Raw genomic sequence first — 27,266 nt, forward strand, 5'->3', positions numbered from 1 at the left:
AAACACACAGCTAAAAGCACCCAAGAATGGATAAGAACAAAACATTGGACTATTCTGAAGTGGCCTTCTATGAGTCCTGATATGAATCCTATCGAACATCTATGGAAAGAGCTGAAACTTGCAGTCTGGAGAAGGCATCCATCAAACCTGAGACAGCTGGAGCAGTTTGCTCAGGAAGAGTGGACCAAACTACCTGTTAACAGGTGCAGAAGTCTCATTGAGAGCTACAGAAAACATTTGATTGCAGTGATTGCCTCAAAAGGTTGTGCAACAAAATATTAGGTTAGCGGTCCCATCATTTTTGTCCATGCCATTTTCATTTGTTTTATTATTGACAATATTATGTTGAATAAAAAATCAAAAGCAAAGTCTGATTTCTATTAAATATGGAATAAACAATGGTGGATGCCAATTACTTTTGTCAGTTTCAAGTTATTTCAGAGAAAATTGTGCATTCTTCATTTTTTGTGGAGGGGTACCAACAAATTTGAGCAAGTCTGTATATATATATATATATATATATATATATATATATATATATATATATATATATATATATATATATATATACTGTATATTCAATTTTTATGAACTATAATCACATCGTGTTTAAAATATTCATCTAAAAGACATTCTTCAAAGATAAAGTAAAAAAGGTAAATATAATTCTATTTATGTTTTAAAAAAAAAAAAACTATTTGTGTAACCACTGCAGACAAACACTTTGTCACGATGCTTTAGTAGACTGCTACAAATGATACTGCAAGCATACTGTGGGAAACTATTCATAAAGGTTGCAGTTCGATAAATATTCAGCTGGGCGGTGGGGAGCAATGTGCTATGCGTTTGTTTTTTATTTGCAAGCATGCAATTTAAAATGTAGCAAGCTGCAAGCATCTTTTGTAGAAATATAGTTTTAAAAGATCAGACGACATACTCAATATTAAAAGTGTGCTTTGTTTTTCATTATATTAATATATGTATCTGTATTGTACATTCCCTATAAAACAAAATACAAATATATCCAATGTCTGTATAGCCTACATACTGTGTATATTTGCTTTTGATAACTGGCTACAGGTTAACCCACGAATCCCGTATTCTTCTACAGTACTTGCAGATGAACAGCTGTAGCTGAGTGTGGTGCAGGCAACACAAGTCCTGATTTAGGGACAGTATTAACACCAGACTTCGAAGACATGCAGTCCTACAAACATTGCGTAATACAATGAATACATTTAATTCTCAACAGTGACGGAAAATAAATATACAATTTATGTATCCCAATGTATTTGATCTAAATATATTTTCTGACGCTCTTGTGTAAAATTAATGTGAAGACTGTAAGATAGAATTCTAATATATTTCATAATCACGTAAAAAAGGGCCAGATGTACTTTATTCAAACAAAGTCACACGATGTAAGAAATGCACGACGTTTTCGCTCTTTTATACATTTTTAATGTATCAAAAAACAAACAACCCACAAACAATCTAAAAGCCTTCTATTTCTTTGTGTGTTAATTAGTTGGAATAGCACCGAATTGATAAACAAATCACTGTGCTGTGCTTGGCAGGTGTCTGTTTACCAGCAACAATGATGCGTGTTTTAAAGCCGTTTCAGGAGACTGCTGTGGATTGTTTACTCCATGTATTTCAGCAGGAGCTATCAGGGTTCAGACACGATGCTGTTCGTTCGACTGGCTTCCATATGCCAATCCACGTGAGCCTGCCCGCCTGTCTGGCTTTCCTCTGCACAGTGCCCGAGTCACGTTGATCTCCTCATGGCTTTGCGAGAAACAGCTCCGTGTCACTGACGTCACCCACTCACTAAGACTGAGAGCCCTGCAGGCAGCTGTGCGGTGCCAAAGGGGCCGATCTGCATACGACCATCCCTGACGCGGAACGTCGCGGAACGTGTTAGTCTGCTGCTGCCAATGGAAAAACACAGCTCGCTACACAGTGGTGGAAACCCTGTCCTGAAAACAAAAACCAACGCCCGGATTGAACCAATGCATAAACTGACCTCTCTATTGTGTCTTGTTAATAGCATAGCAATATGCAGTACACAATATTACTGTCACTGACACCGAAGTGCAGCTGCCGTTAGGCTGATATTGCAACAGGATGCTCTCGGAAACCAAATAGAACTTGGATGGGCTGGGTGACGCAGCTGCTGCATTACCGCTCAGAGCCGTGGCGAGTTAAGTGAAATTAGATTGTGTAGGCAGTAGTAACGATGGAAATAAAATTCAGTGTGCACTTATACTGCATTTAAAACTGCAAGCAAAAATCGCAGTGTATTAAAGTAAACTCGGCAGTCCTGTGTGTTTTTTTTTTGTAATAATAAACCACGTTCAGCAGATGTTATGGCTGACTGATTGACTGCTAAATGCTGCGGTAAATGTAGACAGTTTTCATCCACTGCAGCATTAACTGTATCACGTATTTGGAGCGAGATGGCATTAAAGCCGTAACATACTGGAACATGTTGTGTTTTGTGTACATGCTAAATTCTATAAGCAGTGGAACCTCCCCGGCATTCTACTTTCATTAGGTTCCAAAGTCGTGTTACCTCATGCTGTAGGTTGCATAACAAGAGGCACAAAGGATCCGTATCAATAGCAGCCTGTCTCTACGCCACATTGTTGGCAGGTCTGCTTGTTTACCTAGTTTTGAATCCTCTGAATCAGATGACACAGTCTTGCTGATGAAGGATATTTTAAATGACTTTTGTAAACTCTGTTGCTCAGGATGCAAAATAGAAATTGAAACAGATTGATGCATTTATGGGGTTTTGGTTACACTGATAACATTTTACAGGAAATACGAAAACATTTTAAACAGGCTGTAAAGGTATTACATATGTCATCTGTATTGGACATTTACTAAAATATATTCTCCATTTTGTTTATTGGAACATTGCAAAAAGGTAGAATTTGAAAAGTGTGTGCATTGTTCAGCCCTTAGTGGCTGACTGTAATTAGCAAAGACATAAATAACTGGCATGAAGCCCAGGATCTTCAGGGTGCCAGTGAGTAAGGGTGGTGTAACATTGTCATATTAAAATAACATATACTTGTAAATTGCAAGTCTGTTTTGACATTTCAAGCCTTTAATATTTTAAATGTATTTATACAACATTTCTCATAAAATACTATTTAAGCTTTAGGTTATATATTCTATTTATCAAAGCTACATACTTGTTTTGTTATCTTAAATGTAGGCCTCTATAATATTTGTCTATAAATATTTTAAACACTTGCTTAAATAATGCACATCATGGATATATACAAATAGTATAGTATACAAGTGACATCATCATCTTGTTGATGTAGGGTCTGCATTTATGGGGGTTTAGTTACAACTGATAACATTTGACAGGAAACACGTATACAGATAATATTTTTTACGTGGGCTATAATGATTTTACAGATGTAAACTATTTTGCTATCTGCTAACTTTATTAAATTACTACAACTATATTCACTACAGAGTAATAATAATAATAATAATGTTTATCACAGTCCCTCTCTCTGTTGCTCTCCAAAATTACCCCAAAAGTATATTTACAAAGTAACATAGCCCCTTTCTTTCTTTCATGTTTTCATCAAAATAACCTCCACATATACAGTCTCAGACAAAAATATTGGCACCCTACGCTTATTATACCACAATTCAAGGTAACAGATTAAGGAAACTTGAACCACTTTTTAAAAAAACAAAATACTCAATTTCTAGTAATTTAACAAATAATCTTTATCAAAAAACAAACAAACTTATTTTTTTTTAAGCATACATTCAAATAATGACCTGTCTTTCTGGCTGGTGACTTTATAACACAGCTTAATTACTGTGTAATGGTTTTCAATCAATTCATATCTTTTTTTAGTTCTATTACATTTTTACAGACTATTTTTACTTCTAATGTGAATGTATTCACAAAGTAATAAGTATAATAACCATAACCCATTTCATTCTTTCTTTGGATTCCCCTTCTTCATCATCATCATCATCATCATCAATACCAGGCAGCAGTCACAGCTGTGCAGCACCACACACCACAGCACCCTGCCTGTATCCTGAGTAGGGGAATACCCTTTTTTTGTAAGCATAAGGTTTGAAACTGCTTCAGGATGATAAGCACAGTGTTCTCAATACCACAGACAGTGTGGGACACATCCTCACAGCCCCCATGAAAAACAGCGACAGGCAAATCTAATATGAAAATGGTGTCTTGAATGGTTATGGATTTTTTTTAAATGGAAGAATTTTAGATCTGTAATGTATCCGCAATTATTAAAATACAGTTTTGTACTGATATCCCCCCATACTGTGGTCATTCTGTTGTTTAAGGTTATACTTTTGACTAGCAATTTGTTGCAAAAAAAGATGCTGTAAATTTAGTGTTAATGAAAGGTAAGAGACAACATTTTTTTAAAATGTTCCTTTATGTTCAAGTTTTAAAAACAAATGTATTTAGCTTTCTTTCTTTGTATCTTAAGCCCACTGCAGCCCAGCACTCTAACCAATTAGCTACTTAAACCAACTACCTCCCACGCAGCAGCCCCGTGTTTTTCTAACTTCTGAGCTACTCAAACCCACTACTTTCCACACTACGATCTAGCGCTGTCTTTAACCAGTGTACTACTCAAACCCACTACCTTCCACACTGTAGTCCAGCACTTTCTGTAACCACAGAGCTACCCAACCCTCTATCTTCCACGCTGCAACCCAGCACTCTAACCACTGAGCTACTCAAAACAATCATCTCCCACACAACAGCCCAGCACTCTAACCACTGAGCTACTCAAACCTGCTACCTTCCACACTGCAGCCCAGCACTGTAACCACTGAGCTAAAACCTTTTTTTACTGCAGTCCAGCACTTCAATTCTGTCTGGAGCACCTGCAATTTAGTGCATTGGCATAATAAACTGATGAAAGTGTTTTTAGAGAAAATGGATGCAATCATAGCTCCGTGTTTGAAAGCCCCTACTTGCATGCATGCTGTGCCATTCCTTCTTGGCGGATGTGTTTATAAATAACTCCGTTGTGCACCTGATAAGAACATTGCAGTGCCCTTGACGTTTTTACAGTTAACAAGCAAACGTTAAAACAGCTAGTTGGCTCATAATGGAAGTTGGAAAACCCCTGAAAGGTTATTAGGTACAGCATACAAAAAAAGTCCAAGCCCAGAGTGCATCACAGAGCTGCAGCTGCAGTCAAGGTTTGAGTAATCAAATCATTTTGTGGGTTCGTGGGTGGTTAAGTGATGAAGGACGTGACTGCCACATTTCACACACTTGGGTTTAATTGTCGGATTTAGGATCATATCAGACATCCTTTGATGCAAACAAAATAAAATGATTGAAGGAGATAACCCGATTATATTTGTTTCCATAGCTGTGGTGCAGTCGACTTGCATGAGCCTCGTGATACAAGACTAGAAGAACGTTCACAAGCAAAAGGAGGCCATCCGGCAGATCAAAGCACCTCCGGTTCCTAGAAGCTGGTTAATCTTGACTCCATGACTCACAATCACACTGGACTTCAACTGTGAAGATGCATTCAAAATGGACAGATCCTGATCACTGTGAGAAACTAAACCCCTGCTCAACATGCTGATGCAGTGGCTGGCTCTGGCTAAAAAGTGCCTTCAGTAAACCAGCAGAAGTCAAATGATAAAAATATATGAACGTCATTTAGATCTTTTATTCAACATCATGTAATCAGAGAAATTACAAAATGATATTGCAAAGGAATACCAGAAGCCATGATAACAGTACAGTATTTCATGTTAGATTTAGAAATGTCACATTTTTCAATTTGTTAGTTTTTTGTAAAGTATATGGAAAACTACAAAGCGGTATGTAATTCAGTATGTTAACATAACATTATTCAGCAGACTTAATTCGGCTTTTTGAAGCAAAATCTATAGGGTGATGCAAAACTTTTGGCCACAGCTGTAAGTTTAGTATTTCTTCACAGGAACGCTTGCATATTTGGACCGATCACTGGATTCTAGTGCCTTGAATGTTCAGATATTTTTCATTGGTTCGGATTAAAACCCTCAGTAATACTACATTTAGAAATACTAAAATAAATGTGTGGACTTAGTCTTTTTCAATGTCTTCAATAAAGACGGCAATGAAAAATACTTCTGGACGAAATGTTTGTCATTGAACTTCAGTTTCTTTTAGTATTTATTGACACTATCGGTTCATTTGTAGCATTTAGATGTGAATGCACATCCAACTTCTAGACATGAATTGTGATCTCATATTGCAACTTTTTAGTGCTACATAACTTTTATGTTCTTTAGACGTCCACTTCTTTCAAGCTGAATTTGTTCTATGGCACTTCTTGATTATTGCTTAGATTGTGGATTTTAGTATTCCATATCTCTTTGATATTGTTCTTTTGCCAATTCCTTTGTTATTTGCTACCAGTGCTTTTTTCCCCTGTCTTGACCATCATCTGCTGTGTTGCCGAAGCGTACAACAAATGACCTCTTTTCTGGCTATTGACTTTATAATGCATCTTAATTACTGTGTAATGGTTTTCAAGCAACGAATATATTTTTAGATGTTTAATGTAAAAGGTGGCAATACTTTTGACAAGCAAATATTTGAAATCGCTTAAGTGTTTTTTATTTTTATAAAGATTGTTTGTGAAACTACCAGAAATTGTGTATTTTGGTCTTTGTCATTAATTAGTGGCCAATGTTCACTAAATGCTTGTATTTAACATGCTTTCTTGAATTCTCTTGTATGAAGTGTAGGGTGCCAATACTTTTGTCTGCAACTGTATACAAAGGATGGTCATGATCTCCTTTAAATCTATAGGTTCACTACAACAGTTTATACCCAAATGAAATCCCAAGGGTCTATAGGAGCCCTGGCAGTTGCTGTGTTCACCATGTAGAGCAGTAGTTTTCAAACTGGCGGGCGCACAATATATACAATATAAAAATGGTGTATATATATATATATATATATATATATATATATATATATATATATATAAATAGTGGTTGGAAATGCTGGCCTGTGATTGGTTAAAACCTCATCATAGGAGCAAAAAATAGATTTAAATATTGCCCTGACATTCTTACACCACCGTGCAATATTCTGTCATATGATTGGCTCACATCAGTGAGTCCCAGCCCTTTTCAAATGAACGTCCACCGATACTGTGACTTAACAGAAAATTAAATTACAAAACATACTATAAAAGAAAGATGCTCCAAACACTAAAATGGTGATTAAAACATCAGTCACTGTTTTCTGACTTTCTGAAATTCAACTCAACAAAAACAAACATAACTGGCAGGATATAAACTGGATTATGCAGCAGTCAGCAAACCAGACAGATCTACGCCAAAAAACCTTTGATAACTATGCGGTATGAACTACAAACATTTTCTGCAATTTATTTACTTACGCTGTATCAGCTATATTTAAACAAAATATATAAAGTCATTTTTACTATCCAACCTTGCCTAACTTATTTTCTTGACTGATTCACATATTAAATTTGTACTGCAGACTCAGCCATAGTGGAAAATTAAATGCCCCTCAGGAAGACTATTGTTACCTCCAGGGTGCAATTATAGCCCCGTCGGGAACAATAGTCTTCCCTTGTGTTAATTTTCCACTATAGCCCTCCTCTCCAGTCCATATTTACTATATTTATATTTACTATATGACAAAAGGAAAGGGGGTGTGGTCCAGAAAGTTTGAGAACCGCTGATGTAGGGTGTGACACACAATCGGTGCCCAAGAACCTACATTAGTCCATGTAGAATATGGTGGATCCTGCTGTTTAATGTTAAAGATGGAAGACTACCTCAATAGATACCTTCCCCATATTAAAAGAGGCTAATGCAATAAAATAGGTAACGCTTTGCGGATCGTAAACACAGTTTACCTCTACACACAGAGGTGACAAGGTCATGCCTCCATGAAGTAACACATTTGTTCCTTGTTAGTAAGGACTGCAGGCTTACACAAAATACAAGTCTTAACTAGTTTCAAAACACCAATTTGTAGACATCTTGATATACATGGGAAACAGATAGCTACCCCCAGGTCACATGACCCTTTAGAGACTCCAACATTCAGGAAGCTAAAAGGCCCTTTAACTTTCCTGGAGCATATTAACAGAGAGGATAATTGAGCCCTAAAGAATGTAGTTGGTGAGCAAAAAACAAACTGAACAGGAACACTGCTTCATAAATTTTATTAAATAGATTTAAATGCATTTACAACTTCAACAGTACTCTTATAATATTAGTGCTCTGTGAACATTTATTTCAGTAACACTGCTTTTTTTTTTTTATACAAGTCTTCCTTCAGTACACGGAGGTTCCTGTACAAAACTTGGCATACAGATATACAAAAACAGGTCTTAATTTTATTAGCCAGAAAAAAAGTTGTGTACATTAAATTAGCAAAAACAAACAAAATGACAGTGGCTCTTTCACAGGTAGTACGTCAGTGCTCTGCTACAGGTCTTAAAGGGACAGTAACAAAATAGCCATGCAATTGGATCCTAACAAAGCACTTGCAACACAAAGCATAAGGCTAACCCATCTAATTAAGAGTTTAAACACTGTAAGCTATGTAACTTTTGTCTTGGGACAACCTTTCACAATAACTGGCACATGTACCATATTTAATTATACAGATCAAATAAGACTTACTATATACATCCTAGCAGGCATAGAAATATTACCTAAATATTCTTTAATTGTATTATTTAAACAGGAAACTGCTAAAATTCAGGATATCTATATTTGCAGTACTTTTTAAACTTTTCTTTAGAAGCTCACCAAGTCGTATATACAGGAAGATCTAAACTAATTGTACACCATCCCTTTAAGTCACCAGTTACACATTGCAGTGGTTGCATATTAAAGTATTGCACGTTATACAAAAATAAGACATTAAATACTGGTTGCTCTACTATTTTAAATACAAAATCTCTGAATTTTTTTCAAACAGGTTTCAGTCACTCATCAGGCTTTTAGTCGCCATGTACAGTCATATTCTTCTTTTCAAGTTCATCCAGTGAATGCCATTTTATTTACTTGTAAGGTTTTGGCAATGGTCAGATGCAATTGGAAGTATTTAACCTAGTTGTCCTAAGCTCTAGTATTTTTGCTCATCTACTGGTGAACTACACATTCCAGTCAGTAGTTCAATTGTGGATTTCTAAAATGGCTCCACTGCTTTGCCTCAGTCCCAGTTGCTAAGAATTGAATTTTTCTTCTGTGCTCAGGCAGGTTGCTGAGGGTTGATGTTCATGTGGGGAGGGTGTCCCAGCAATCCAAGCCTCTGCTTCTGCTTTCTCTGCTCAGTCATCTGGAACGAGTGAAAGATGGAGAGGTTGACAAGGGGCTAGCTGCAAGTCGTGATGCTGCGGTGCTGAAAGCGTCACATGCCCTGTTGTGTTCACACTTCCAGCCCACGATTTACAAAAATGATAAGCAGCATCTTCCCCAGGTTCAGTTTCTTGTTCAAAGAAACAGAAACTGATGACTGTGCGCAGTCTATGAAAACACAGCGGTCACCAAATCAACTAGCCAAAACCCATTTGACAAACCTGGATTAAATTTAATTGACACAGAAAATATGGCGAATTATACGAAACCACAGAGAAAAAAAAAAAAAGTATAGAATATAGGAATCTAAAACACTTGTAACACTGGTTTAGGTATCCATTATAAGTGATCATAAATAACAAAAATAAAAACAAATGGAAACGTGTAGAAGTACTGCAGAAGCAGCCCCATACAATTGGTGAGACAGGCATAGAAGACAAACAGAGCTGAAGAGACATACAACAGATTATCAATAGGCAAAAGTGTTTAAGTCTTATTATTTCTAATCATACTCTAATTGTTAATAGCATAATTAACATGTTTAGAGATTGTTTATAAATCACTTATAACAGAAAATAAAACAAAAAAAAAGTGCTACCAAAAACTCAACCTAAAAGGTTAAAAAGTGTAGACATTCACCACTTTGACAATGCCAGACTATGAACTGTATTATTGCAAATCCACCATCTCGCACACTACAGTTCCAGAGTTTAAATATGTTATTATGATGTTCATTTGTGAAAAACATAAATCATGTATTTATACTGCCTGGTGCTCCATTTGTGAACGTATGGTTTCGTAACACTTTGCTGTTTGTGCACCGCGAGCCTCTGCCGTTTGTTTTTCCCAAACCATAAAATGAAAAAAAAAGGAATTTGAATAATTTTTAAATGCCACATTACAGGAGAGACAAACTTTACAAAAAGTCACCCAGTAAATGTAGCGACTTTGACTAAATTCTAAATTTACTAAAATGTTTAAAAACTCCCCAATGCAGTGTAATTAAAATGAGCTGCGTTTATAAAGCTGTAGTTAATTGAGACGTATGGTTAACAGTTCCAGGGTAACTCTGCTCAGGTCTGCTCCCGAGGCTCTTGGGGTGATGACCCCGAGCCCTGTATGATAATCCCTCTCAGGAATGCAGCCATTCTGAGTTGCCTGCATGCCTCATGTGACTGTCACCAATCAGGTCACAAGGCAAGAAATGATCTGTATGCCAGTTTCAAACAAAGTCACTAAAGAATATATTTAAAATGCATCAAAAGAAATCCAGTGTGGCACAGCCCCAGGGACGATTAAGATAGTCACAAGATCAAACCGTCTTAAACATACGAAATGAAAACACAGGCCTTTTTTACAAGAAGCCAGCATGGACAACCTACACAACTTCAATCTGCAACCGCTTGGCACTGTGTGTCTGCGCTTCAGAAATGAGATCACGATATCGGGAGGCGGCTTAATCAAATGTTTTTTCTGTTCCGGACTACAAACTGTTGTGCACAGAGTATATCCAGACACTCATTAATAACTGTGGTGTATTCTTCACCGATATGGGAAAATGCCCTGAGCTGTGTCCCCTCTTACTTAAAACCTGTAGTAAATCCCATTCATAAAAGCATGTTCATTTTTTTTTTCACATTTTACATGAAAAGGTTTATACAGTTACAGCAAACATTTACAATTTCTCAGACTGTTGATATCAGTAGCCAGAACCATGCCAGAGCTGTGATGTACAACATACAAGACACCAATCTATCTCACAGGTAAGACATTCTTTGGGTGGCGGTGGTTTCCCCGAGAAGTTAATTGCTCCCTCTACATTGTTGCTGGCAAGCCCCAGAGATGTCCTGCAATTGTCTTTACTAGGGGTTTAGATATTCCCATTGGTCAGAGTATGTGAATCACACCTCTTACTGTTGGAATAATTTGGCCCCAAAACTGAAACTTTTATCCTCAAATTAACCTGTAAAATACCAGCTGTATAATAAATGCACTGAAGGCGTTTAATTAAATGGCCATTTGACCCGCCTTTAATGAGAGGTCATGTCACTGTCCTGTTTCACCTGTACCAATAAAAAGAAGTTAACAGTGTGCAGCCTACAGAAAGCTAAGCGTGCTGTCAGCAGGAACAAACTTTCAATTTGAATGGCAGTCAAAAGGTTACCCAATTACTAGTTTTAGAAATTCCACCCCCTTCTCCCATTGTGTAGGAACATGTGCAGTGCAAAGCCGTGCCCAGTCACTCCTTCCAGTACGCTAGACCTGTGGTGCTGACCACCTCTTATTGCCATGGTTTCCTTCTGTCTAGACCACAGTTTGGCAAACACAAATCTCTAGATCCTTAGAAGCAATTCTCCTTTTTTAAACAAATCCAGATTCAATGATTACCATTGGTGCTGAACTTTTGTGCTTACCTACAGTAGTGTGCACATTTATTAACACGTCAAGGACTTGTAATTTCTATCCTTTATATACCTACCTGTGCGAAAACCTCGGTGTGAGAATTTATATTCAGTAAATCAGTGATATAGAAACAATAAGCACTCGTGTAAAATTGATAGATCACTTTGTTCTTTAAAATTAGGCATCTTAACTTCTAAAAAGTATGCATTTTACCATTTGTGGCTATGCATTCCTTCTCTCTTACTATTTTCAGATGAATTGCATGTGTGGCCTTCTTAATTGCTCAATATTCCATTTTAGTGGTGGTCTCCCTGAACCCACCTGATCTTTCAGTTCGGTAAGCTGGCCTGACAGATTGCACACCAGCTTCATGGTGGACTCCAGCTTCTCCTGCAGGTTTCGAATCTCATTCTGCTCCCCCTCCGCGTCACTGCTGACCAGGGACATGGCACGCATGCGTGGGAACCAGTCCAGGTTGAGCTCCTGCAACACAGACAACAATCTCAGCACAAGAACAATGGGACCCTCCTAAAAGACAAACTCCAGAATTCTTACCTGTTGTAAAGTTAGATTCAATGTGTAGTTTTGAAAGAACCACATGCTATAGTATTTCATTTTAATACAAAACAGATTTTTTTACTTCATGTAGTAAGCAGTGCTTTCAGATAGCGCTCCACTTCCTTGGTCACTTCTGCAGGAAGTGAAATTGTTCCCACCCTTTTAGCAGCTTCTTTAAACCAAGCAGCTGCTTCCTCTATGGACTGCTTTCAGCCAGTAACAAGCTTTGCCCCAAAAGACACTGCTTGGGTAAAATTACCCCCAATAGCTTACACACTGAAGCCCATTGGCTGACCATGGTCTTTGACACATTACCATCAAGTCTTCAAACCTGCAGGTAACAAGTCAGTCCAAGGTGGTTTATATATACAACATGGGTTCCTAATCTATAGTTTACATATAACCTAGGCTTGCCATAGTTTACACTTGGCTAGTGTTTTAGAATTGCAGTTTTCAAGGTATGACTGACAGCTGGGGGCGGGACATGTATTGCCCGTGAAACCCGCTCAGACCCCTTGTTTACCAGATCTCTTGATATCCCTAACTAAGGACTGTAATTGTCCGCTCTTGAAATGCAGCGACACCTGTGCAGCATGACTGGGTGGGATATATTTACCCGGAAAACAGATTGTAGGCAATATACTGGGTCCGCCAGACAATGTCCAATTGTCTTTTTTAGTAAACAAAAGAATGCTAAAAGGCAACAGTAAAATGAGTTAGGCTGGCAACAGTGATTTTATGATATACTGAACTATCACAGGACACAAATTGCAGCATTTCCTGCTTAGAAAACCAACACATCCAAAAATGTTTCTCTTTACAACATTGCAGTAAACAAGCCCCAGCCTGCTGTGCCAGTCCTCTTCTTCATTAGTACCAGGCTACACCCTGCCAAGTCGGATGGCTCAGTCTTCCCTCTGTATGTAGAGCTCTGCTCCCAGAGGTACATTCTAAACTTGCCTCATAGTGCTGACTTGTTACCATGGCAACACTTTAGGAGCATGTGCAGTTGAATGTGTCACAGTGATGTAATAAACAAGAAAGTGAATATGGATTTTCTGACAATGACGTTTAATACATTCCTGATTGGAGTGCTGTGTGGTGGATTGAAGTGCACCAGTTACCCAACAGCTGTGCTACAGTGCTTGGGCTAAATATCAAAATTACTATAGAGTTTTTTTTTTTTTTTTTTTTAAAACAGGTTCTACAATTTTCTGCATCATGTTGTCCATCATTTTACTAAAGGAGTACATGTTTCTTCAGATTGATGCATTTACCTGTTTTATAAAAACTAATTTAGTAGCTTTTACCACATACTTTTACAGAAATACATTTTCTTGGGAGGGGGATAGACCATGGATTAGTAGCTTTAAAAACATTTGTTCATTGGACTACTTTCTCCCACTCGCAAGGACAACGTCATCACAGCAGCTGTTTATGACTCAATGCCTTAGGCCAACAGCTTCAGCCAAGTTTGCTGAAACTACGTGGGAAATGAGAAAACCAGTACACACCGCGCACAGTAAAATATCAAGTTTAAAATAAATACCCAGCACCAAAATGCTCAGCACTGCTCTTTTCAGAACCAACCACCACCAGTTTGCCAACACCTAGAAACTGGTGCAAATTAATTAGTGGTAAGTAAACAAGTACAACCCTTCTGTAAATACAAATAGAGCTATCAAAATACCACTGTGACCTAAAACTGACTGTATAAAAAAAAAAACAACAACAAACACACACACAACATGCAAATGCTATGAAAATCCCAATAGTTTGTGTTAAAGTCACTATTAGAAATGTGGTTTGCTAGATACTGATAAACATGCAAGTGTGACAGATGGACAGGTATTCCATGTATCCCAAGATTCGGATACTCTCAATAAACTTAAAGAATGTCCTTGCCAAGTTTCACCTGAACTGGATAAGTGGTCCTATAGATAATGAGAATGTACAGGGACTGAAATAAGACCCCACTTAATTACTTCAATGCTCTACAGAACACAGCAAGCACACAAGCCAAAGGTAGTGTACAGTATAAAAGCTGCTCAAGACTATTAACATTCTCCTGCTGTGCAGTCCCATTCCAGTCTCTTCCTCATTCAATGCTGGCCTGTCGCATACCAATGGTATTGTGTACTGTCTGAACTGGCCCTCCTACAAGCCCGGGCAAGAGGAATGGGGGCCTTGCATACAAGCTTTCTGTTCCCGTCAACACAGCCACAGAGGCCCTTTCATCTCAAGGGCTCTGGAAACCGCAACAGGAAGCAGCCTTGCCACACTCACAGCTTTTCTGGTTAGCTCTCTTCTAGGTAAGAGAGAGGAGTGGAAAAGTCCCCACAATGCAAACATCTCAGACGCGGGGGCGTGCTGACCAGCCTTTCAACTGTCCAACAGAGCAACAAAAAAATAAATAAAAAAAATAAGCAACAGGGAAAATCACAGATCTGTTACACGTGACATTACTCACTCTGAGAACACGACCAGTGCAAGTCTTCATGCAATATACACTGCCATTTGTACTCTCATTTACAGTTTCACCTACCGCAATAGTTTATTTCTTTTTAACCACATGCAATTTTTCTAGTTTGCATTAATAAATGAACAATGTTTTTTTCACAAAATCAAATTAATCATTTGAGACCACTCGCACTAGGTAGAATGTATTAACTATTCCCAGCAATAACTGCTAGCAAAAGTTCTGTTCATTTGAGAACTTTAATAGAGATTAGCCTATCCTTAAAAGGCTGGTGGCCTCAATACTGAAGGTACAGTTTGAAACATTTAGTTTTTGTTTTTTGTTTCCAATAGTTATCACAATTTTGATAGGATTTGGTAGTTTACAGCATGCTGTTCGTAGAGAGATTGTTTAACAACGGTCTGATACATTAGGGACTGCTGAAACAGAAAATAGCATTATCTTCTAAAGGGCTTGTCCCTGGCTCTTGGTGCGAAAACTGACTCGTGAGAGTCCCTGGAGCCTGACTGAGGAGATCCACTCACAAGTTGGACCAGGACCGAGAACCAGTCTCCTAGGCCATTTTGGGGCGGCGCAAGGCTAAACCCTGGACAGTAGTAGCTATTGTCCCTGTACTTGAAGGAGAACTCTCAGTTTGCAAGCATTATTTTCAAGTATTCTGTTACTGTTTCACTTCTAAGGTCATTTCACCTAAACACGTCAGTCATGACTTGATATATCTTGGTAGCCCTAAATAGATAATTGGTAATATTTGAGATGCTACTGCACTTGTGAGGACATTTAAATAATTGACCATTAGCTAACAGCACAGAATGACTGGGTGGGATACTTCTGCAGCTGTGATTATTAGAATGAATGTTTAATGTTTGTGGTCTGTTTCCAAAAACCACTGATGACAGCAAGTTAAAAACTGTATGAAAAACACTTCATAAAAAAATCAGTCTAACAGTGTTTTGTTACATGCACAGCAATTTGGATGTCATTTCTGAAACACCCTCAGAAATCTGCATTTTAAAATCAGAGCAGCAAAGTGCTTTAGATTATATCAGAATGCCAACATTTTCCCATTCCGAGTTCTGCTGATCCAATATTGAGATTTGATCATACTTTTTCTGCCATCTTGCACGCTCGATACATGAGAACAGAAAGTATGCCAAGGTTACATTGAGGGCATGAGGACAAAACAAGTACTTACTCAAGGGCCGTTTGGAAATTCAAAAAACTCTGTTTTGCCTATACAATGAAAGGAAGCCCTCCTGTTAACCCTGCATGGCCAAAGTGAGCCAGTAACACTAAGCTTATAACACCCCTTAACAGCAGTGCCTCCCATCAGTCTTCCCTAAGTCTGAAAGAAAATATAACATCTTCACCCATCTGTACAGACACATCTCCACTGCATAACAACCTATATTGTACTTCCTTATGCAGCTTTGCATCATTTCAAGCGAAGTAGGAAGTAGATTTTTTTAAAGATCCTAAATTCAAAAGAAAGGATGTTGCGGTATTGAGCTCGAAAACAGATAAATACAGACAACAGAAAAAGTACTATTTGGATATGAAAAGTTATCTTAATTACTTGGAGGTTTAAAATTGTGTTCCAAAGAGCAGAATGGAAGGCTTAATGTACTTTTCCCAATTGACGTCAATATTTAAAAAAAAAAAAAGTTTTAGCAAGATCTATTTAACTCGCAAAGACAATGTACTCTATGGCAATTGCCCTTGCGATTTGTATAGACCTCTTGTTTACCAGATGAGAGAACCCCATTTCTACTCATCTAAATCACATGACCAAGCTTTGAATGTGTGCATAGTTCACACTTTTAAAATGTGCTAGTGGTCTCTGGAGGCAAAACAAGCTGTAGCCTATATAGCTAAACACACACACACACACACACACACACACACACACAAAATGTCATTAAGTCCAGTCAAAAGACCAACACAATGTGGCTTCAATGGGGGGGGGGTGGCCTTAACACTGAAGGTACATTGGCAAAACATTTGTCAAAGATAAGCAAAGATGTTTCTTTTGTTTTCTTCAATGCATACTGTTCTAAAGTTATAGTTTCTAATAAATCATTAAATATACATTTAAATGAAAACATGTCACATGTCATTGTAATTTAGACAGACATTCACAGCATGTTACAGTATTAGAGGTCATTATATAGTGGTTTGATATGCTTGGGACTGCTAATAGTGGCTTTGATACAGAATACAGGGCTTGCCTTAATATTGAAGGAGGATTTATAGTGGCCTTAAAAGCACGTTCATAAAGATGTACAGTGAAATCACTTTCAGTTTCTTCAGATTTATGTCAAACTTATGGGTGAAATAAACCTCCACTGTTCTAGAATATAAAGTACTTGGCAGTCGACATACCATAGCTTACGTACAGTTCATGGATTCATGTGGAATATATTATTCAAGCTGGCTGCTGACCAAATCACAGATCATGAATTTTACATTGAATATTATGCGAGAAGTACACACAGGATTTAGTAATTTGAATGCAAGAAGGCAATAAAATACCTCTTGCCTTATGTAAACATTTGAACTGAAAGCAGGTCAGTGGAAGCTGTATAAAAAGCACTCCTGCTCCATGCCCAGTGAAGTGGGTCGTGGAAGGCTGCAGCACTGATGTGCTCCACTGTGACAGCCAGCTAATCCTCTCAGGTGACTCCTCACAAGACTGTAAACCCTGGTTACACAAACGAGGACACAGCAAGCACCGACCCTAAAGTAATTATGCAAGTGACCCAAAAGATTTAAACACAATTAAAAGGTGCCAAAGAAAAACATAAAACCAAATAAGGTATTAAAAAAGTAACAAAAAAAAAGGAAAGAAACTCAGCCCACTAAGGATATAAAACACAAGTGTCAGTACCATTAAACAATTGGGACACCAGGACTTTCCTAAAACCTGGAGCAGGGGTTTCCAGGATACGGCTTCCAATAGCAACAACTGGAGCCAGTGCTGCCATGCAGTAGGTTATCAATCATTATTCACAGAACGTGGAAAAAATTGCGTGTTCAAAATTCAGCCAGATTTGGGCAAGTGCTTTCTAAAATATTGTAGTCCTCAATAGTTCAGCCAATAAAGACGCAGCACCCCTCGTGGTGTATTGCATGTTAGGTCAGGTGCCAACCCATTAAATAGGGAAAAAACACAACTTATCCATAAATGATCACATTCACACTATATTAAAACAAAACACTGCTGTAAAATAAGACAACAAATCTCCCCAAATCTCGCAGGAGTGCAAAGGAGAACAGTCCCCAGCCATGATCCCACAACCCTTGGAATCTCACCCTGCACTAAGCAGCAGCATTTTCACTAAGGTGAGAATGATTCAATCTAATGTCATTACCTTTTAGAAAACAGAGAATGACTAGTGCCGCAGGTCTGTCGAGATTTATTGCTTTACAAGAACAGTCATGTTGTCATGTTAGCATCAGTAGCACGAAGCGTCAAGACAAGTCAACAAAAAACACTTACTAAAGACTTCTAGCAGGAGTGTGACGTGGTTATAGATTAGCTCCTCATACACTCTGGTGGTGGAATAAAGACCCAGCACATGAGACACTGATGGTTTGGGATCAAGTGCTCCCCAACAAGGGTGTCAAGAACTGACTGTTACTCCAGAGGCAGGGGGACAATTTCCAAGGCATCAGGGCATGTGATGCAGCTGCCACTTTAAAGCATAGTGCTTTTGGTTTGTCTGGGAGGGAAGGTCATGGGAACCAATCCCTAGTCTGAAGGAGAGTTTAAAAACTTGGACAGGAAACACCACCACATGTTCCATAGATCCTGATACAGATCCTGATACTCGGCATGCAAATCCCAAGTTGTCAGTAAGGAACTATGGAAGGTCACAGGTCAGTTTAGATTGCATCTCCAGCTACATGGCATCAAAGATTAATTTTTAACTAGGCTAAACATCTGTAACCTTTTCAAATATGGGAACCACTGTCGTGTTTGGGCAACTTCTAGTATGAAATCTAGAAGTTGCCCAAACATCTGACTTTATCACATACAAATAAGCAGTATTTTAGGTATTGTAAAGACTATTCTCACTGAATAAAATTGTATTGCAAGATAGTGTATTTCTTATAACCACATAATCTGGGTGACTTGAGGGGACCACTTATCAATTATTAATTAATCGTAGGGCTATAGTAAGCACACATACCTGAAATACATTATGGGTGTCAAATACATTATGGGTGTCAAAGCGAGAGGGAACGACACACCACACTGTGCTGGTCACAGGGGTGTGAGCAGAGCAAAGTAGCCAAGACAGAAAATGTATGGTGCCGACTGAAGCAAGGAAAACATTTTTAGCAGTTTATATTTTAACAGTAGTTTGACGTAGCCTATACACAACAAATACAAAAGCAGAGATGCGTATACAACCTACAGAAACAAACACACTGTGCACAATAATTGCACAAACCGTTTCATTTTACAAAACAAAGTGCAAACAGAAACTAAAAAAAACCTCCAAGTCACCGTGCATATGGGCGTTTGTCAAGCAAATACAAAACAACAACAACAAAAAAAAAAGTTATGCTTCTGCTGCCTTCAAACCAAAACTTTAAGCTTAGTGTGCTGAGAATACTTTGTTTCCAGCTAAATATGGCTGCTCGTTTTCACTGTGTTCTCAGGTACAGCTAACCAAAGATATTCTATTAATTTCTATTCTGTTAAATAGAATCTTTGAGCTAACTTTGGAAGTATTTGCGCTATGCAAAATGTCAAATGGCAGTCAAACATTGAAACTTGAGTCGCTATTGCAACAATGTTTAAACAGATCTCATTGTTCTATAAAATGTGTTGGCTGCAAAAAAAACATAAGCAGACTTTTTTTTTCTTTTTTTTTTTTTTTTTTTTTTTTTTTAATAACCTTGAGTGACAAATTCAGCGACATTTTCAAGTTTTGTAAACCTTTTAAAATTATGTTGACCTATTATTGAAAAGAAAAGTGCAATTTCCATATTTTGCTGCCTTTAAATCAATAAAAGGCCTGGTCACACCTGGAACGAGAACGATTTTTAAAAATCGTTCCAGTTCAAATGAATGGAGGTGGTCACACCACAACGATAACAAATCATTGTTAACGATAACGATAGCTATCGTTTCGATCGCTTTCAGAGCAATTTTTTCCTGCTACAACGATAATGGCAAATGTTCCTGTATTAAATGTGACAACACCACCTACCTTGTGTTATTTTATATATTATTTAAAACACGATACAGTAAATACAGGTATTGCAATGATTTACTACAGAGACTGTACCACCGCAGAACATCACGTCGGAAAACTGGGTCTAGTATACATCAAGGAATCTTTTTTTATTGTGTTATAAATTATTTGATAAAACAGCCATTAATGTATAATTATAGCACAAGCATGACGTATGATCCTATATGTTCCATAAAGACATGTCAGTCTGCATATTGTAGTTTTTTGCTTTAAATAAATAATACATCAGTATAAATATATACATAATGTGTGGATTATCGTCTATCATATTCAGTAAGGTGTAAATCAATGACACATACCATGTTCTTATTTTATGTTTTACTTTAAATGGGAAGTGGTTGTATCCAAGGCGACCGTGCATAATTCCTTGAGGCAAGACACACAAATGTGTGGAATTTCCCTAACTCCTCCCTACTCTGTAGTACAATGTGTACCCACACTCGTCTTGTGTCTCCTATGCCGTCTGTTGATCTAACACAACAGGAGTATTTCTTAATGTTCTTAATCACTGTTCCTCATTTTGCTAGAAATAAAAGTGGGCGTGTACTAAAAGTTGATTGGCATCTGCTGTACAATATAAAATCAGAGCCCTTTGTCGTTTTGGTGTGACCGCTCCATAAACGATTTATGGTTAACGTTACAGGTGTGACCAGGGCTTAAATCGTACACACAGGAGGCAAACCTTACATTTTTGTATTCCTTTATATTTCCAAACTACATAGAAATAATTATGAAGTTTTAAAAACCACAGACACCTTCAAATTATTAGTAAATTGTAACATCATATATGCCACTGACTCGCTAGGTCAATGTACAGACTAGTACAAGTGTAACTCGAACACCAATCATGAAGTCTGTATTTGTTTGACCCCGTTGCCATTGTAACCAAATGCAGAGCTCTGATAAAAATATGACTTTACAGTGTAAAATGCTGTAAGGAAACTAAAATGCATATTTGTCAGGGTAAATTGCAAGACGCTGAAAACAACTTTTCGTTTTTGCTTACGAAATCAGCTCTCTGCTCGCCAAAGCCCGTCATTTCTACAGTACACATTCCAAACACACACTCATTTTTCACAGTTCCAAAAATATTAAGACGGAAAACAGTCTATAGACGGAACCCTCCCACCTGTGTGGTGAACAGGACACTGGCTAGATGAAATGAAAAAACAATTTCCCACATTTATGGAAATGTCACAACCTTACCACTATCAGACATGAGAGAAAACATTCAAATCAAGCTTCCAAAAACCCAGTCTCTCTCAGCTATGCACACAAAGCGCATGTCTGGTTTGAAAAATAAAATCTCTGAAAAACAGTTCTGTCAATATTCCCTTCATAGAAACAACATCTGACACTTGTTTACAGCTCTTTTCTGTAACAGTGCTTGAAAATTGGCTGTAAGGCAGCCTGGCTTTAACAACGCTTCTATAGGGAACAAGGCACGGCTTTGAACGGAGGTTTGCAGATGTCCTTCACGGAGAACAGATGATTTTTTTGTCAGCTTGTCATGTTCCAACACACACATCTGCTCAAACACACATCTGTGTTATTCATGGAGATCATCTTCAAAAGTTATGCCATCTTTTCCCCACAGAACTGATGTTAAAACCAAGTTGACTCAGCACAGTTTAATGCTATACAAGAGCTGAAGACACAAGTGTATGACTCCTTACGAGGGGCATAATCTCAGCCTTCATGGAATTTCATTTTAGTGGCCCCAGCATAGTGAAGGGACCTCAACATCCCCCAATTACTGCAGCTTAACAATACACTAATGTCAGAATACGATATGTTATGCATCCCAATTCATGTGACTGTCCTGAAGGGCCCCTTGTATGATGCATAATAATATCAAATGGTAATGATTCACCATTTTGTTGAGACAAATCAAATGGACTAGAGAGACGGTATGTATTCACACCAACTATAAAAACACACCTGTTCTTCATTCAAGAACCACTTGGTGAAATGCAATAAGCCGTATTGTGCTTTTGGTATTGTATCATGAGGCACAGCTCTATTATGATACGGTAGATCATGAAAAGCAAGTTATTCCAATTCCTCGATGCATGATGGAATTACTACAGCCCTGGCCAGGCTGCACTGCTCTTACCTTGATCATTTCTGCCACATAGCTTTCAGGACCAGTGTATTCAGTGGAGTCCTTCACTTTCACCAGCACAATGAAGCACAGGTAGTGCCACATGTTGTGTTCCACCTTGATATGTTCTTCAAACGTCACCGTCTTATTATCAAACTTGTCCCGTTCCAAACCTTTTTAGAAAGGACAAAAACCAACAATTAGAACCGAAACATTAAACAGAACCATTTTATGAGAACAGTCCGTTTTTAAATGCTGCAGCACACAGACAATTTTTGAAGTCCGGTTGAATACAGAGTTAATATTTTGTTTTATTGATAAACTTACCAGGTTCTAAATAGCCTTGGCTCAGATTGTAATGAGATTAGTGTATTTGGTCCCTTATTGAATCTAAATCGAGTCTTTTGCTCTGATTAGGAGTGCTTTACCATCAGGGTTTGTGATTAGAAATGGGTAAACTGTGTCTTTATTGCCTTCTATATGCATTCCATTTGAGGTTAGAAGTCTGGCTACATTAAGTAAATCAGAACAAGTTGCTACCAATAGGAATTCCCAAACTCAACCGGATTTCAAACCTTTTAGATGTTTGTTTTGTCAAGCAGGGCTCTACGTTCAGATTTAACTACTGGTCCCTTGGGCCATTGAGCTCGTGTTTTTACTGGCCCAGATACATATATACGTTTCTTATTTTCATTATGCTTCTAACTACATGTACGATAACTGAAGAGAGCCCATGTCTCTCAAAAGAAAGAAAAAAGTGGCTAAGCGAAGTGGCTTCAATATATGTTCTTGCATTATTTCAATACTGTATTCAATATTTGAAAATGCATGTGTACAAATGATACTCTTTCATAAGCTAAACCGCCACCGAGCGGTTACAATATGGTCACAGCAATGCTAAAAGTTTAACTGAATTATAATAATCCTAATAAACCACTATTCAAAACAATGATCGTCATCATAATAAATTATTATTATTATTATTATTATTATTATTATTATTATTATTATTATTATTATTATCATCCTTCTCAAAGCATTGTCTCTTGTATTGCCTTCTCCCAAGTCTGCACCACTCTTATTGCGGATACCACCGAGTCTGGGAAAGACTGTGAATGGCATTTCTGATGTGACCACATAGCATTCCAAATCAAAGTTTGACAATTCAAATCACTTATCCGAGTATCCATTAGTGCATGTGGTGAATTCTTTTGCTGCAGTCAAACACCTGCTATGTTGCAAACTATTACTATGAGATTGGCTATGATATCATCGAAAATGCTGAATTTCCACCTCAAAAGCTGCTGGTTTTGTCTGGGAAACTGACTGCAACAAGGCAGAACATGACTTTCCCCCACTGTCAATCAAGCCAGGAGAAGTCTTTCTTCCACTCAATTTTTATCTTCTGTTTTTTTTTTTTAGCCCTTTCTTTTGGCTTGTTGGCGCAATTGGTTGCTTAGTTGTAGAAAACCTGAATTACAAATAATGTACCATGTCGAGGGCAACAGCATTTCTGTACAGTCTCAGATTCTCACTGTACAACAAATACGACGGGAAAGTTAAGATTAGTTCAATTATGCTGTTAATCGGAGGGTGGGGAGTGTAGTTATGTTTTAAATGAGCAAACCAGTGCATTTGTAAATTTAGTTTTCAGCCTTTTATTCAGCCTTGTGCACTATACTACACTAATTTATATATATACTTACATACATTACACTAAACAAATGGGCCTGTGGTGCTACAAAACTGGCCAAACCACAATCTCTAGCGGCCCCGGGCCATGGCTAATGTCGAACCCTGCCAAGGCACAAATCTAATCTAATAAGAATTAAGGGTTATTTAGAAGCAGTCAAAAAATATGCAAAGAAATTTTGCAGGGTAAAAGCTGTATCCAAAAATGTCCTTCTCCTCCAAGCTGAAGTTGTTTCAATACGTTCAGTCAGTGTTCTGGTGCGATGCTCATGTCTCTTCCCACATTCTTTTCACACCTCAGTAACGGCACTCTCAGCAATCTCAAGTCTTGGTACTCATTCTTATCATGCATTTTAGCCAAAGTACCTCAGGGAGACTAGGAAACAGCCCTTAGGTAACAGAATATTTTACACAACTTGGGTCTGTCATTGAGAAAGTAAAGTCTTAGCATTTTGTATTCCATGAAGTAAACAGATGGGCAACAATAAGGGAGTGAAAAACAGGAACATGCAAAAATGATTCAGACAGCTACTCCGAGCTAACATCAGAAATATTTAGTAAAAAGACCAGGTCTTAAATTCTGTTTAAAACAGCAGGTAAATGTATTTTTTTTTTCAGTCCCTTACTGTTCTGGTATTTGAAATCCCTCTATATGGTTGTAGGTTCTGTTGCTCCAACATCACATCATGGTATTTTCTCTCTAGCTCAAGCTAGTAAGGGAAATGTAGAGATCCTACGTGCCTAAACTGAGCAACCTTCCTCATTCCATTCAAAATCATGTGACCTTTATAGTCTGCCTCTATAAAATGTACAGTGGGTGGGGCTGGCAGAGTTGAATGGTCACATTATCACATGCTTTGAATGGGATGAGGAAGGCCCCTCAGTCCAGGAACATAGGATTCTCCAGACAAGCTAAACTCAACTCAAAGCAATACTGGAGCAACAACCCAGAACCCATGAAATAAAGGAATATGAAAAAGGAAATGAAAAGGTCACATTTCACACCAAGAATCATTCCGACATGATTCAAATACCTGACCTGTTTAAAGGGTTTTAATAAGTGCAGCATCACCATGACTCCAACACTGCTATGACTAATTGTTCCAGGAAAGAGGCACAGTCCTGGTTCACTACAGAGTTTAAACCACAAAACCTTTCAACTTCCAGGATGTGTGCTGGACATTGTATTTTTACGAAAGCAAGACAAGTAAATTATAAAAGGAGTTCATCTTTCAGAAACTTAAAATGGCTGCTTTCCATGTACACATTATATTGTTTTATTAAAAACAATGTACTGAAAAGTCCATCTTGATTAGATTTACTGATCTATAAGAAACACAATATATATCTTTCAAGACCTCAATAGTCTACTGCAGTGGTTCCCAACCCGAAGCCGTGAGTAAACTCCAGGTAGTCCACAAACAACTCCCCAAATTCGGTTACAAGGTTCTTGGAAAAACCCATTTCTACAGAATCACACATGTGGAACTACAATATGTATTGCAAAGCAACACAACCAGCTTTAACCACATTATATATAATAAGATGTGTATAGTCTGCATTTTCCCCTTTGTTTTCTTTTATTACAAGTGTGTTATAAAATATGTTGCAACTCCTTTTGATGCAATACGAAGCATCGCCTTGAAAAGCTGCCTTTAACTGAAACAACCTTCTAATGTGAAATAAATACTAACTAAATAACTGTTACATATTATGAAGCCACATTTGTTGTTTTGTCAGACTTTTAATTTTTATAACCAGCATTATTGAAAAATCTACTAAATGCACATTTTCTAATCTGTGAAGATTCTACTACTTGTTTTCACTGCTCTTGGTACTCATTCTTATCATGCATTTCTTAGCCAAAGTACCTCAGACTAGGAAACAACCCTTAGGTAACAAAATATTTTACACAATTCGGGTCTTTGTCATTGAGAAAGTAAAGTCTTAGCATTTTATAATTCCGTGAAGTTGGCAACAGATGGGCAACAATAAGGGAGTGAAGGGGAGGGTAGTGCTCATTTGGTTGGGCTGGCTCCGTCCTCCTCTGCGACACACAAAAAACAAACATACGCTGCCTCAGGAACTATGTTACGTTTCAACGCAACTGCATCTCCTTCGTACCACCGAACTCCTCCCTGCAATCAGCCCGTTGCCATGGTTTATCCAATCGCTGCCTGACCCGTATCTGATCACAATGGAGTTGTTTAGAGTACTTGCAGTTACACACTTTCCCCAAGATGGCCGACTTCCGGTTTCCGCCCACCGCCGAGTCGACGAGTCTATGTGGAAGTGTACTACCAACCTTACCCGGCGCCCTTTTCGATCGGGAGGGAGATTTACAACATTGATTCTCTCACAGTATTGTAGCAGTATGTAAAATTTCTCTTGAAAAACGACCAAACAGCAAAATTTAATCTAAATGTTATCCATGCACAGAACTGTGTAAAATATAAAAGGCAACGCAATTTAGCAAAACCAAAAGATTAAAAAAAAAAAAAAACAGGTTTCCAGAATTAACAGTATTCAGAATTGCAGAATATAGTACTTGATAAGGCCTTAACAGTTTAAAAAGTGTAAGGGAAAAAAGACTAATTTTAACTGCTAAAGATTATTAACAAGAGATAACCGTGGAGTATGTTTTTCATGGATTAAATACAATAAGGGCCATCTTTTTAAAAGCATTTCCTAGATTCATTAAGTTGAAAAATTCATGTTAAATGTTACAAAATGAGAAATTAAAACACAGTGAGAGTGCTGAAGAGAACTTGGATTATATTACACTGGTGTTTAGTTCTGATTTTTTAAAATTGACAGGCGATTTACCTTAAATTAAGGAGTTAAAGACTGGAGTAAACGCTTTGAAAATACAGCTAAGAATCTGTTTGACATACTTGTACATATTTATTTAGAATGGATCCTTTAACTAAAGGGTTTACTGTACATTGTCTCAAATTTGTAATTAGAGCATCACACATTTAACATTGAAAAGTAACACCAAGGAAAGACATTAAAATCACACCTGTAATCTACACACACAAAAAGGAATTATTTGTACTGTACTGCTGCAATACCAAAATATAAAAGTTTCATAATTTCTCCCAAACTATTTTATCATTTGATTAATACTTCACAAAAAAAACTGGTTTGCCTTAATATCTTCAAATGGTTTCAAAGCATAATGTCCTTCCTTAAGAGTGAGTTATGTAAACAACTTCATGAATTTGCTGCTCAGATTTCTTATCACGGACAGTTTTATTTTCCACAATGAAGGACACCAGTAGCACCTAGTAAGCGAAGTAAAGACTCCACACACCATGGAGGATGAGACTCCACACACCATGGAGGGCGATTTTAAATGACCCAAAACACAGTG

General features: G+C 37.7%; 1 protein-coding gene across 12 annotated transcripts in view; it reads right to left on the reverse strand.

The window, feature by feature from the left end:
- Nucleotides 1-8,227: 8,227 nt before the first annotated feature.
- LOC117411749 (inositol 1,4,5-trisphosphate receptor type 1) overlaps nt 8,228-27,266 on the reverse strand; it is a 168,943-nt gene continuing 149,904 nt past the window's right edge. For all 12 annotated transcript variants that reach the window (XM_058999396.1, XM_058999394.1, XM_058999397.1 and 9 more), the window contains 3 exons: nt 22,211-22,371; nt 12,112-12,273; nt 8,228-9,367 (listed from right to left, as the gene is read on the reverse strand). In XM_058999396.1, coding sequence (XP_058855379.1) covers nt 9,281-9,367; nt 12,112-12,273; nt 22,211-22,371 — 410 coding nt within the window. In that variant the 3' untranslated portion in view covers nt 8,228-9,280. The remainder of the gene's footprint in view (nt 9,368-12,111; nt 12,274-22,210; nt 22,372-27,266) is intronic.

This window comes from Acipenser ruthenus, chromosome 25 (assembly GCF_902713425.1).
Source record: "Acipenser ruthenus chromosome 25, fAciRut3.2 maternal haplotype, whole genome shotgun sequence".
Classification (NCBI taxonomy): Eukaryota; Metazoa; Chordata; class Actinopteri; order Acipenseriformes; family Acipenseridae; genus Acipenser; species Acipenser ruthenus.